The following is a 13623-nucleotide window of genomic DNA, read 5'->3' as shown; positions in this document are numbered from 1 at the left end:
GTTGAGGCTGCAGCATTCACCCAGCTGAGATGGGGACAGAGAGGTGTGCCAGAGCTGGGGACAGAGCTGTCTGAGGTGGGTGAAGGTGGGAGGCAGTGGCAGTGGAGGGTCAAAGGCAGCTGCTCACTGCTGAGACCAGGGGTGTGGTGGAAGGGCCTGCGGGATGAGGAGGAGCTCCTCGTGGCCCGTGGGACCTCAGTTGATTGAGTGCACTGCATGGGACGAGTTTGACTGAAACCCTTTATTGGTAAAAGCGTTTTGTCAGAAGAGGGATGCTTCTGGGTCTTGCCTGGGCACAGGAGGACCAGCAGCAACACCAGCATAGGCGAGTTCCTTATTCTCGTCTCCTTGTGCCCCACCAGGTGAGGGGCTGGTTGAGAAGGGGCTGGGCCAGGAGAGCATCTGCTGGGCTGGTGCCTCCTCTCAGCTTTCCATGGCTGTGTCCCTCAGAAGAGCAGGACGCTGCGAATACTGAAAAGTGGAAGGGAAGGGAGGGTTTACTGGTGCTGCGGTTCAGGAGCAGGCAGCGGGGTCGGCAGGTGTGCCTGGGGACCGGCTGCCTTCTTTCCCTCCAGCCTCTTCCTCACTCAGCTGCATGAGACGTGCAGCAGTGGGGGAGCCTTCAAATCTCTGCTGAAGGGAACCCCTCAGGTGATAAGGCCACAGGATCTCGGTTGAGCTGAACCATGAGCTGCAGGGTTCCCTGTGCTGAACGTGGGCTCTTCCCTCTGCGTTATGGCAGATTGTCCCCACACCTGGCTCTGGGCCCTGCTTCCTCAAAAGACTCAGGTGCTTTTTTTTGAGAAGACAGTGTTGTGTGCTCTGCCTGCCCGAGCATTTGGCTGTTTGACTTTTAGGAGGAGGTGCTGTTTGCTGTGCCTCGCTCCTGCTAGTCAGGGTCTCACCTTTTTCCTGCCCGTAACAACTCAAATCCCTCGTTCACTTGAGCGAAGGGCAGCGTGTGCGTGATCAGCAAGTCTGAATTGAATTTCTTCTCCAAATAGCTGGAAACTAGTTTGGGCATAGAATCTCTCGACTTCCAGCCTAGAAAGAAGAGCAAGCAGCTACAGTGAATGATGGGAGAAATGCAGTTTTGGGAAGGGAGTGTTACTGTGAGGGTCAGGACTGAGGGACCAGTACTGGTGCCACTCTCTTGTGTGGTAATTTCCCCTCTTTGGAATGGGTGGGATAGCAGAGATAGTTGTATATGTTATACTGTATGAACTATACACGTTTATTAGCATTTTTATTAGCATTTTTAATGCTACTCTTTAATGCAGTGCTCCTCTTTAGTTCACTTCTCCTTGAAAATCCTCTTTTAGTAGGATTTGTAAGCTGCCATGAAAGGAAAAGCTGAAATTTCTAAAATGTTTTCTTAACTTTCATACCTCCAAACACTGACCCCTTCCATGTACGCCCAGTCAGCAGAATCATAGGATCAAGGGAAATCTCTGAAGCTGAATTCGGTACCCCAATCATCACACAGATGCCAGTGTTCATATTGCAGGAGGCCAGGGCAGCAATCTGATGGGACAGGGAGATGAGTTAGAGAAAGCACTGTCGACTTGGTCAGGAAAGTGTTCTTTCTGAGCTGTCATCTGGCCCTCCCTGCTCATCTGAAAACACATCCTCCCTTGTGCAGGAGACACTGAGAGTTCAAGGCCTCTTTTAGGACCTGTACACAGCTGTCTCTCACAAAGGTGTGCCCAGCAGTGCAGGCAGCAGGCAAGGAATTTCCCACCTGCGTGAATTTTTCCCTGATGGCAGCCTGTGAATGATCTGGGAGGGAAGACACCAAAATGCCAAAATGCCACCTACCATGGTTTCTTTGAGGCCAACGGCCTCAAAGGAGTAGTCCACACCCTGTCCTGTCATCTCAGTGAGCACCTCCTGGATGGGCTTCTGGCAGTCTCGAGGGTTGATGCAGTCGGTGGCTCCCAGCTGCTTGGCCTTGGCAAACTTGTCCTTGTTGATATCCACGGCAATGATGCGGGAAGCTCCAGCTGCCTTGCAGCCCATGACAACAGAGAGGCCAACTCCTCCGAGGCCGAAGATGGCACAGGTGGAGCCTGGCTTTACCTGCACAGCACAGGGCCCTGTGAGTCTCCAGCGTGAGGAGGAGGAGGAGAGGGGTTGGTGAGGGTGTGAGGGCAGCCTTGGGGTGCTCGACATGCCTGAACACCAACCTTGGCGGTGTTGATGGCAGCCCCATAGCCTGTGGAAAACCCACAGCCGAGCAAGCAGACTTTGTCCAGAGGTGCTGCAGGATCTATCTTGGCAACGGCGTACTCTGGGACTACGGTGTATTCTGCAAAGGTGCTGACCCACATGTAGTGGTGGATCTGCTTCCCTTTGCAAGTGAACCGGGTGGTCTTGTCAGGCATCAGGTTTTGTGGTTCAGAGAGACTGTGGAGAGGAGCAATCATTTCTATTTCATTGACTAAAGCACTGATGGGGGGGTGTCAGACTTGTTGTCAGACAGCCAACCCCATGTAGGTGTAGGGGATGGTGAAGCAAACTCACTGGCATTTCAGGCAGTAATTCGATTCAGGATTCAGGCAGAAGCTGCATTCCCCACACTGAGGGAGGCAAAGGGGAATGACTTTGTCTCCTGCAACAAAGTGGATCCCTTCTTGGTACCTCTTGCTAAGCAGGCCCTGAGGGTGCTGGAGCACCTCTGCTGAGCTTTCCAATTGCAGGAACCCACCACAAACCCGTGCCTTCCTCTGTCAGGATGAAATGCTCTAAGCCCCACTCATGTACATGAGGAACAGACCAGGAAAGTGTATGTGACAGTCCAGTGCAACGAATGTGCACTCGGATGTTGAGCCACTGACTCAGGAACGGGGAGAAGTTTCTGACCTGTTGGCAGCTTCATCCACTTTGAGGGCTGACTTATGCACATGTGTTTGTGTGTGCATTGATTACCTGGTTTCACAGAGGTCACTCCTTCTCCAACACTTTCCACAATCCCAGCTCCTTCATGGCCTAGGATAACTGGGAATTCCACATTAGGAAAGCAACCTTTCAAAACGTGTTCATCTGTGTGACAGATGCCAGTGGCCACAATCTGTTTGGAGGGGAAAGAGTAGATGATGAACTTCAGAAATAGCCCAGCCTTTGTTTAACTGAATTTGTGGAATGATTTTCCACAGGACTTCTCTGGACAGTTAAGGCCTATGGGCAGACCCCAGGCCGTATTACATGGGTTATATTCTTGTGGCTATCATTTGGTTATATCCAAATTATAGCCACAAGAAGTGCAGTTCCTGCAAGGGAGAAAAAATTATTGAAATGTCTTTTTACCTTGATCCGGACTTCACCTGCCTTTGGAGGCGCAACCTCCACCTCCTCGACAGAGAGTTCTTTGCCCACGGCCCAGGCAACAGCAGCTCTGCATCTGATAACCTGGAAGCAACCAAGAGGATTACGCTGCATGGGAATGTTCACCTTTGGGAAACGGCTGGGGATGGTTGTCCTACAATCACCAAACCTACAGCTGCCCAACACGTGTCTCTGCACACTGCAATGCACTCATGGAGCTACACAACTGTCCTGTGCTGTTTCCTGGGGATCTTGCTGGGTGAGTGGGATGTGGTGGGAGAGCAGCAACACGTGAGTGCTCAGCTGTCCATGAAACCAAGTGATGTTCAGTAAACACTGGCATAGTGTGAAGAGTGAAATGCAAAGACAAAGTGACCAGTCCAGAGAGAGTAAGGGTTGTGTTTTCCCTGGAAACTGAAAAGAATCCACCTGCCTTGTGTCTGCAGGACAGGGCTCTGTGGATGACAGCAGGGCAGCAGGGCTGAGCTGCTGTGGCACAAGAGAGGCTGTGGGCCCTTCCAACAGCACTGAGTGCTGATATCTGCCTAGCCTTGGACTGGTCTGAGCTAAGGAGAAGCTGAGGATAGCTCTGGCCCCTCTCATGTTTGCCATGTAAACACCAAGTGAGTTCCAAACTGGCTTTTGGTAGGCGACATGGAGAAGATCCCTGAAGGGAAAAGACTCTGGTGTACTAGACAGGTGTGACAGCAACACAAGCGCTTCTGCAGCTTCAGGCAAGAAGAACAGTACTTAGAGTTTCAGTGGGCTGAAGGTAACTAAGAGGGATTAGGAAACGGTCCATGTCTGGCTGGCAATTGGATAATTGCTTGCCTTACCAAAGCGATGCTTTGTGTGTGACATCACACAAATCCTGCACCGATCAACCCAAAACTGCTCTGACATCAGCAAAATGGAGCTTGAAGCTTGAAAAAAGTATCGCCATGGACAAGGCTGAATGCAGGAGATGAGTGGCTGCAAGATGGAAGAGCTACATTTCCTGCCAAAGCAGGAGCAGAGAGTGGGATTGAGCAGGAGGGTGTTTTTCAGAGCAGTACAATTCAGTATCTCCTTCCTGAGCTGGTGGGTGGGACAGAGGAGGAAGGCACTACCTAATGCAGGTACTGACAGGTGCAGTTGTAGGAAAGCAGAAGCTCATGTAATTCAAAGGGGTTTGGAAGAGCTGGGGGAGTAAGGTGGGAGGAGAGAGGGCATGCAGTAGCAGTGCACAGGCTGAGCCATTTGCAGAGTATTTCCCCAAGAGCAGGGCAGCTTGGAAAGGAAGATGGAAAAGGCATTGTCCTTACTTTTCCCGAAGTGGCCATGTGGTGTTAGCAGAGGCGTTCCCGTTGCTTTATTGGGGTGTAGGGAAGCTGCTGCCTGTCTGGCCGTAGCTCCGTGTTGTAAAGTCCCCCAGCTGTGGAACTGGAGCACTCCCAGCATGGCACTGTCGCTGGAGAGCAGAGAGCTGTGTTTAATCTGTGTCAGATGCTGGACGCTGAGGAGCACAGGGAGTGCTGAGGGGAGGAGCCGGATAGCTGGATGGGGTCAGAAGTCCTCCAGAGTGGCTTTTATCAGTGACTCTGCCCTTAGGCCTTTCCCTGCTTCCCCTGCCTGAAAGGCATGGAGAGCACAGGAAGATTTTTTTCCCTCCGGTTGTTTTCTGGCAGGTGTGGAGGGAGGAGATTTGCAGCACTGCTGGGGCTTCCTCAGTGTCTCTGGGTTGCCAAGGCAGAGCATTTGACCTGGTGGCGATTCACACCAAGGTATTTACTAAAGGATTAAAAATTTAAAGAAAAAAAAAAGAAAAAAGAAAAGGTAGTGAAAACATGGTGTGATGTACAAATACACATGTCCTTCTGGATTGAAGCTTTACTGTCTGTGGTATTGCAGCTGTTTTCACCTGAGTAGTAGGGTGACAGTGTCTCAGGAAGGGACTTTTTCCAAGGACACATTTCCTTCACTGATGTGTAACCCAGTCCGTGAGTGGGTTCCGTCACCCCAGGCTCTCTGGGTTCCCACAGAGCTGTTTTCTGCTGAGGCATTGAACAACGTGATTTATAGGAGAACGGATGAATAAGAGCTTGTTGGAGAACCAGGCAGAGAGGAGCAGCATGTGTGTTTGGGAACTGCTTCTGCATTTGGGAAGATGTCAGTCCCACGTTTCTGTGTTCAGGGTACTGCACACAGAGGTTTGTGTTGGTGCTTGCTACCGTGTGTCCCAACCCTGCTCCATGGGCCGAGGGGGAAGGTCAGCAGCAGTTGCGGCACTTGGTGTTGGCAGGTTGAGCCTCCAAGTCTCAAGTTCCCTGAACCCATCTCCAGCTTCACCGGTGCAGCCCAGCAGCACTACTGTGCCCCAGCAGCTGGCTGAGCTCTTGCACAGAGCATGGCAGCCCTGTGGTGTGACAGTGGTTCAAGCCACATGGAATTGCTTCTTGGCACTGCTGGTCAAGCCCAACCTCTAGGTGGTGATGGCCAGGTGTTACCATGCTCCTGTCTTGGAGATGAGCAGTTGGCACTGGAGCCAACATGCACTTGTGGATCATTTTTATCTGTATTTCAGGTGAACAGGGACATCTACCAGTTTTTCCCATTAAATTTCTATGTTTTCATACATTGCACACCTTTTGTAGCCTCAATCAGACCATGAACGCTGGTGATGTATAATTTCCCAGGAATAAAGAGTTTTAGAATGAAGTTTTTAAGATGCTCAATATTCAGCCTGGTCTGCCTGTTGCATTAAAAAATAAATAAATCTGTCATGACTTACGATTTATGTATCTGTAAGAGAAAAATTTTTTCATTTGTCCAAAGATGTGACAACCCTTGAACAAAACACAGGCTTGTTGTCTCCCAGGTATCTGCATAGCAGAGATATTTTTATTACTGGGATCGGTGCTCTCCATCTGATAACCTGGAAGCAGCAAAGGGGATTATGCTGTGTGGAAATGATCATTTGGCCGTGATGCACTGTCAGGGAGGGTGATCTCACAAGCATGTAAAAATAGAGCTGCATAGTGCATGTCTGCACGCTGCAGCATGTGCTGCTAGAGTTGCACAACTGTCCTGTGCTGTTTCCAGGGGGAGTGGCTGGGTGGGTGGGATGTGATGGGAGAGCAGAAACATGAGCGTGCTCAGCTGTGTGCGAAGCCGAGTGATGTTCAGTAAACACTTGGCATAGTTTAAGGTCTGAGGAAACACCATTTGTGCTTCGTCAGATGGAGAGTTTGTTTCTTGGGAAATTACTGAGTTTGTCATGTTCTTTTGTGGATTTTTTGTAGTGTCATCATGTGCTAGTGGACATCTGGTGCTCTGATGGGGAGTGTGGTCTCTACTTGCTCCCAGGAAAGCTCCAAAATGGAGGCTCACACAGAGTTGCTGTATGTTGCCCTGAACCCACCTGAAGTACCTCAGAGCCAGAGAGCCATTAGGAAGGTCTGCCAGAAACCTTCTGTCCACGCTGTACAATCACACAGACAAACTGATCTTCAGCTGACTATTGATGAGGATCTGCAGGGCACAATACTCTAGGGAAGTAACTATGAACTTTTTGTTGTTCTCCAGTCAGAAGACACTTCATTCCTCCATGTGGAGACAGAACTAGATGGCTGCCTTATAGAATGTCCCTAAGGAGAATGGTTTATTGTTTTGGACACTAGCAACTATCCTAGTAAAGATACTAACAGTAGATGTTTACTATGCTTGGCAGATTAGAACAACAAAAATGGGCTTTGCATCATCCTGAAGAGCATAGAAATGAGGTTTGTTGTAATTTATTCTCTAGCTCAATTTTTTTCCTCTTCTAGTCTAAAGACTGAAGTTCAGCTCTTAATTGTGTAAATTTAGGTTATACACATGTTTAACGATCTTCTTCTGTTAAAGTGTAATCTCTTGGTAAACTTGTCCTCAAATCATTAAACCAGCCGGGCAGCTCAAAGAGTCTTTCTGCTGACAAAAAAAAGTAACTCAGCAGCAGCACAGAGTCCCCTTACTTCACAGACTCTCCTACCCAGCTGCCATGCATGTGAATGAGTGCCTGCAAGCTCTGATTAGTCCTTTCAGAAGATAAGTCAATGTTGACCATATGTGCCAAGATAGAAATAGCCTCTATTCCTGTTTCCACATTGCAAATGCAGAAAGCAGCAAGATGCTTTATGGTTTGAGTTGTTGCAAACTGTTACCAGTCACCTGCTTTTTCCCCTTTACTCTGTATTCACACTTAAGAGGTTAAGAAACCTCCCCTTTATGTAATGGAAACAAAAATCAATATTTGATGCACATTCATATTTCTTCACATTGTTTCCCAAACATCAGATGCACTTGTATAAACTGGCCAAAGATCTAAACCCATACTGATCAACAACTAAAACAACGCCAAGAAAGAGGCACAAAGGTAAAGGAAAAAAAAACAACAAAACCCACCAAAGACAAACCACAATACAGAACACCACCACAGCAGTTTTACATAAGATGTCTGGAAGTGTTAATTTGCTAAAATATCCAGTGGTGAGACATTCTTCAGTACCTAAGTCTGTGATTTACTTAAATATCATTTACTGAAATTATTAACAAGAACACATGGTCACCATAAATTTTAATTTCTGCAGTAATTTCCTTGCCTATCAGGCACTGGAATGCTAAAGTCATTCAGGATGGATACATAGTTCTAACTGTTTTACTGTACTGAACTGCGTGCACAAGTCTCTTAAGCTTGCAGTGTTACGGAAGCCCTGTTTTCTTAATTTTTATTTTATTAAAAGATTGTATATTATAAGTAATTTAAAAAACTCAACATTTTTATAACACCTGTGGCAGCAGCAAGTTCTGTAACTCATAACTGGCTATTAAAAAATTACAGCACAATGTAGAAGATTTAAAACAAGAATGAAGAGAAGGAGGTAGAAAGAAAAAGATTATTTCATTTATAAATGTTGTGCTTGAAGTGTGGAGTTCGAGCCTGATCCTTTTATTCAAGGATGGTGGTGGTAGACCTTTCAGGAATGTCTTGGTTTGTATTTCATATCAGTTGTATTGGAGGATGGTAAAGTTTGTACTAGTGCTGAACCATCTGCTGCTTAACATTGGAGAATCCTAAAACATCAGGACACTGCGAATACTGCAATATAAAATGACAAGTTAGTGACTGTAGAAAAGCCCTGGGCTAACATCAGCAGAACACTGCTGTTTTCTCTGATAATCTAGGCTACTGCTGTCAACCAGGGTATTCCCTCCCTGCCTGCCCCCCATCCCAACTTGCAGCAAAAGGACAGAGCAGATGTGCAAACCTGGTTGCAGCTGCAGAGAACAAAATTCACATAAGACTGCAAAGGCTTCACTGGTGAGGCCCAGGGCTCCTGGTATTTAATTACCAACTGTAGCCTGGCAACTTCTTGGGAGGGGGGGCTTAGATCCATATTTCCAATTACAAATGGCTGTAAGGGTAACCTCTGACTGGTACAACTTATTCTGTGCTGAAACACCGAAGTATTTCACTCAGTAAGAATGATCAGCTGCAATGTGCCTCTGTCTTCAGGTTGACTCTCAGTATTCTAGCAAAGCTGATGGCATCTCTGTCCTCATCACTTTCCCATTTGTTACACTAAAAACTAAAACTAACATTTATAATACGTCTAAAATAAGGACAATCATAAAATGAAGTGTGTGCTGCATCATTAGAGCCTGAGAACAAACCTCAGGGGTTTAAATTCTTCTGTTACTTGCTTTTTCTATCCATAGCAAGTAACACCTAAAATAACTGCTAGAAAACGACAATTAAAAGAAAACATGAAGGTAATTCTCCAGACTGTGTAAGTTACAAACACCTAGAACTTCAAAAAAGGGTAGTCCCCACACACTAAGGTATACAAAAGTATTTCCTACTTCTGCCAAGGACAATTTTGAATTTCCATGATGAACCTTGTCAAATGTCTTTGGCAAAGAATATTTCCAATTTCAATACCCTATGAAAGCAGAGCCTGAGGTGAACTTTCACAATATTTGAGGAATGCACAAGAGCCAAATTCTGAGTTTGTAATGTATATATACAGCAAATACTTTCCTTTTTGAAAAGCTCTGAAGTTCAAGGTAGAGTACCCAGAGACTTCCAAACCAATTGCACTGGGACTGTTACATAACTCACAAGAGGAATGGTAAGTTGCTCTTACAGTAAACATAGGCTTTTACTGTGTTCCTGCTCTTCATCCTCAAATGTTTCTTGGAATGCGATGTAGCTAACCCCTGGCACTCTGCAGCTTGGCATTCCCATGCTCCCTTGGCTGTGTGCTCTTTTCCAATGAGTAGTGGGCAAAGACTTCCTCATTTGCATTGTCTTTTCTCACTCTCACCCCTGAAAGGAAGGCCAGGGCCCACTGCATTTCAAAAGCTGAAGGTTTGCTGGCTTTATTGTCACGGCTGCAACCCAGGGCACACACTGGGAGAGATTAAGGGGCGTAGTTGGCTGCCTTCCCCATTCTCTGCCATGAAGTCAGGCTCTGTCTTACTGTACAGCTCCTTTAAGCTATTTATACAGAATCTTTACTGTGGTGAACTGCATGCACATTTACAATGAAACCATGTTTACCTCTTCCCTGTCCTCAGCAGATCAAATCCTTCATTGATTTTTGTGAAAGGAAGTTTGTGGGTTATTAATGGATCCAGAACAAATTTTTTATTCATGTAGTCAGCAACCAGCTTAGGGACCGAATCTTTACTCTTCCAGCCTGAAAAAAACCCCAGAGACAATGGATAATGCAACATTAATGCTTGTGAAAATAGATAAAACCCACAGCAGCTTAAATGTTAGATAAACTTGCTATAGCAGAGTAACAGGATTAAATATTGCAGCATGTCTTTACCTTTGTAACAGGGTACCAGCAGGAAACATGGGATGAAGTGCAGCTATTCCACATGTGGCAAACCCAGTAAGTGCTTTACTGGTAGAAGACCAGTAAATATTTGAATCTTTACAGAATCCAAACTTTCCCCCGCATCAAATACTGTTTCAACTTAATCCCATTTCATACAAAAGCCAGAATGCTGACAGCCATTGGTAATCTGCTAAGTGGAAAGTTGATTGTCTGGTCAGAATTGAGGGTGGGGGGTGGATGTGTATCTTTTTTCTTACAAGCACTATTAGATAAAGCTGTCACAAACTGTAGGATGCCCTTCCAGAGGAATCTAATTTGTCTCTGCTATTTTATTCAGGTGCCTGTTGAATACATCAGAGAACTGGCTGTGAGTGAGAAGCCCTGTTGTTGGAAACAAGTTTTCTGTGGCCTTCGGCTTGGTGTTGAGTGAGCTAGGACTTGCTGCATGTGGGACTCTGCTGGGAGAGCTCCAAAAAGAGAAAGAACTGGAAGGAACTGTCAGCAGCTGTCCAGGGGCTGAGCTGGGGTCTGACATGTGTGGAAATCAGCTGGTATGACCCCTGATGTCCTTTATGGTCCTGACTCTCCATTTCTCCCTCTTTCTCTCCCTCTTGTTCTCTTTTTTTTTTTTTTTTTTTTTTTGCTGTGGCTCTTTTTCTCACCCTCCCTCTCTCCTCTCTTCCTCCGCTTTATCTTTTTATCATTTTCTCTTTTTTCTCCCTTTGTCCTTCTCCTGTCTTTCCCTTTATCTCATTTCCTCTGCTTTATTTTTATCTCTTCTCCTCCTTCCCTCCCCACCTTTTCTTGTTCAACCTTTCTCTCTCCCTTTCTTTTTTCTCATTTCCTCCTATTTTCTTTCTTATTTCCTCTTTCTTTTTCTCTATTTTCTTTCATTTTATCTCCTCCTTTCTGTCTCTCTTCTTCTCTTCCCTGTTTTCCTCCTTTTTGTTTTTCTCCCTCCTTCTCTTGGCGTAAACTAACAGTTCCCATAATTAATTCCTTATGTACTTCTTTGTCAGCAGAATAGCTATCAATATTACTTCCTTTAAGAAAATCTAAGCAGTGAATTTGACATATCCTATTTCATCCAAGATGATTTACAAGTTTCCCAAGCCAATTAAACCACAACTTTCCAAGTCATTACCTCCAAAGACAGAGCCTTTCCAGGTGCGACCAGTGAAGAGAAGCATGGGATCAAAAGTGATCTTTTGTGCTGCAGGGGGCACTCCCACAATCACACTGACTCCGTAGTTATACTGGCAACAGGCCAAGGCTGCGGTCTGTATTTGAAATAGAGGGACACTCAGAGTCATAAAAGATTTGCCACTGAGGCACAAAAGTTTGAACTCCTCCTCCTCCCAGGGTTCTACTTGCAATTCGTTTTCTATAACTGGGACCACATAAAAAAATTTCCATTGTATCTGCTCACACCACTTTATCTGCTGTTAAGTATTCCTAGCTTTGTTCTCCTTCCCTCCCCATTTTGTCTCAGTCATTAGTGATAAGGTACAGTTGGAAAGCAGATAATGGGCTATGTGAAATTTAGCCACTCTGATTAGGCCAGGGCACTACAATGAAGTTCCCTTTCCTAAGTTTCTGAGCATGCTTCTGTCCCTGCATCTCAGTGGCAGACTTGACAGGTTAGCTTGCTGCTTTGCAGTGGCTCTTAGCTCTTCATCCTTGGTGCTCAGTGGGTTAGTGAAGAGAGTGCTAACAAGCTAGTGCCTCATTTGGCCACACCCTGTGGTTGCATTACCATGGTATCCGTGCGGCCGATGACCTCGAAGGAGTAATCCACACCCTGGCCGGTCATTTCCATCAACACTTCATGAATGGGCTTCTGGAAATCTTTAGGGTTGACACAGTCGGTGGCTCCCAGCTCCTTGGCCTTGGCAAACTTGTCACTATTGATATCCACGGCAATGATGCGGGAAGCTCCAGCCACCTTGCAGCCTATGATAACGGAGAGGCCAACTCCTCCAAGGCCAAAGACAGCACAGGTGGAGCCTGGTTCCACCTATAATAACCATGTAAATATGGAATACTGTTACAGTCTAGGAAAAGTACAATGCATTTTCTCATTATTAATATGATTTCACTTAAGACAGTTTTTTAATCTAGAGATTAGAGGAGGAATTTGCAAATGCATACCTACTAGTGCAGTAGCCAGCTATACTGTTACAAACCTACATGTGGCTAAGAGAAATTATCCCTAAAATACATTTCTGAGACCAAGTTTTCATTATATGTCTCAGCTTCAAGTTTAGACGCACCCTTTTTTTTTTTTTAATGATGCTTTATATTCCAGTGGTGTTAAGATCTGTAGTGTCACTCCACTGGAGTCAGTGCCAGCTGCCATTCATGTATTGCTATGAATTATGAGTGTTATATATATAGCCTTCTCTGAATTCCTAGACTTCAGTTACAATAAAACAAAAAACGCTCTGTTGTAACATTTTATAGGGGTGATAAAGCTATGAGGGAAAACTTAAGAAATGGTAATAAGTATTTTTACTGAATTTTGAATTGAAGACTTCTGAGTACCTTAGAGACAGAGAATCTGAAGTAAGCAAAGAACTAGTGTCTTCTTTCCACCCTGATGTGATGTAAGCAGAGCCTATACCTCCTGGCTGCCATGCTGATGACCCACTTGCAGGCCACACAATCCTGAACAGACCCCATGAGATATCAGAAACACCCACCACAATACTTACCTTGGCAGTCTGCAGAGCAGCCCCATAACCAGTTGAAAATCCACAGCCAATTAGACAAACTTTTTCCAGAGGAGCGGCGGAATCGATTTTGGCTACAGCAGATTCATGCACTACTGTGTACTCAGTGAAGGTACTTGTACCAAGAAAATGGTGAATTGCTTTTCCTTTGCAGGTGAATCTAGTGGTGCCATCAGGCATTAATCCACCACCCAAAGCAAGGCTGTTTGAAAGATGACCAGAAATAATGGCAAATGAAATCTGTTGTGTGTAATCAGTTTTGTATCAAGAAAAATCAAATTAGGGTTGTAAGTAACCAAGGAAAACTCACTCATTTTTATTGCACAGGTTACCCTTGGTGCCTAAGCAACTCTTGCACTCCCCACACTGTGGAATAAAGAGTGGAATAACCTTGTCTCCTAGAAATAAAACAGTAATGACAGAGGATTAGAAAAGGCAAACGAGAAGCATACAGGTAAAAACGTGAAGCAAGTGTATTTAATTGCCAGGCAAATGTTTACTAGGAGTACAGTGATGGTTTTATTTCTGCTGCCCTTGGAAGATAAACCGTCTCTCTGTGTTATCCAACTAATTTTTATATGCAAAATTCCTAGTGTCTTTCCATAGAACTGAGTCTATGTCATAAACCCATGTTTGCTACTGATATTCCTGAACTACTTATTCAGCAGTTTATTGCATCTTCTGTGTAAAAGGAAAATAGT

At 45.5% G+C, this 13623-nt stretch overlaps 2 protein-coding genes and 1 long non-coding RNA gene across 3 annotated transcripts in view; 1 reads left to right on the top strand and 2 right to left on the bottom strand.

The window, feature by feature from the left end:
* Positions 1-226: 226 nt before the first annotated feature.
* On the bottom strand, positions 227-4772 carry LOC113996819 (alcohol dehydrogenase 1-like). Its single transcript, XM_027738144.2, has 9 exons — positions 4629-4772; positions 3307-3408; positions 2929-3070; positions 2524-2611; positions 2187-2406; positions 1819-2079; positions 1389-1524; positions 906-1044; positions 227-471 (listed from the first exon to the last, which is right to left on the bottom strand). Exons 1-9 carry the CDS (start codon positions 4644-4646, stop codon positions 447-449), a joined length of 1131 nt encoding a protein of 376 aa, XP_027593945.2. The 5' UTR covers positions 4647-4772; the 3' UTR covers positions 227-446.
* A 1951-nt stretch (positions 4773-6723) lies between these two features.
* LOC120323783 overlaps positions 6724-13623 on the top strand; it is a 19993-nt gene continuing 13093 nt past the window's right edge. Inside the window, exons 1-3 of the long non-coding RNA XR_005564625.1 lie at positions 6724-7085; positions 10190-10244; positions 10528-10741. This is a non-coding gene — a long non-coding RNA (uncharacterized LOC120323783). The remainder of the gene's footprint in view (positions 7086-10189; positions 10245-10527; positions 10742-13623) is intronic.
* The window catches only part of LOC113996821 (alcohol dehydrogenase 1), a 12229-nt gene continuing 6199 nt past the window's right edge, over positions 7594-13623 (bottom strand). The window contains exons 4-9 of the mRNA XM_027738148.2: positions 13233-13320; positions 12905-13124; positions 11947-12207; positions 11335-11470; positions 9905-10043; positions 7594-8440 (exon numbers count right to left, since the gene is read on the bottom strand). Coding sequence (XP_027593949.2) covers positions 8416-8440; positions 9905-10043; positions 11335-11470; positions 11947-12207; positions 12905-13124; positions 13233-13320 — 869 coding nt within the window. The 3' untranslated portion in view covers positions 7594-8415. The remainder of the gene's footprint in view (positions 8441-9904; positions 10044-11334; positions 11471-11946; positions 12208-12904; positions 13125-13232; positions 13321-13623) is intronic.

The sequence above is a fragment of the Pipra filicauda genome, unplaced genomic scaffold (assembly GCF_003945595.2).
Source record: "Pipra filicauda isolate LSUMZ 115617 unplaced genomic scaffold, ASM394559v2 scaffold340_size778089_pilon, whole genome shotgun sequence".
NCBI classification, from domain to species: Eukaryota; Metazoa; Chordata; class Aves; order Passeriformes; family Pipridae; genus Pipra; species Pipra filicauda.
Note: the sequence above shows the minus strand (reverse complement) of the source record. Positions and strands in the feature narration are given on the sequence as shown.

Coding starts and splice junctions, on each gene's coding strand:
- LOC113996819 (XM_027738144.2), bottom strand. Junction 2,612..2,928: donor AGTGACCTCTGTGAAACCAG/GTAATCAATGCA, acceptor ACTTTGTTGCAG/GAGACAAAGTCATTCCCCTT. Junction 2,407..2,523: donor AATTACTGCCTGAAATGCCA/GTGAGTTTGCTT, acceptor TCCTCTCCACAG/TCTCTCTGAACCACAAAACC.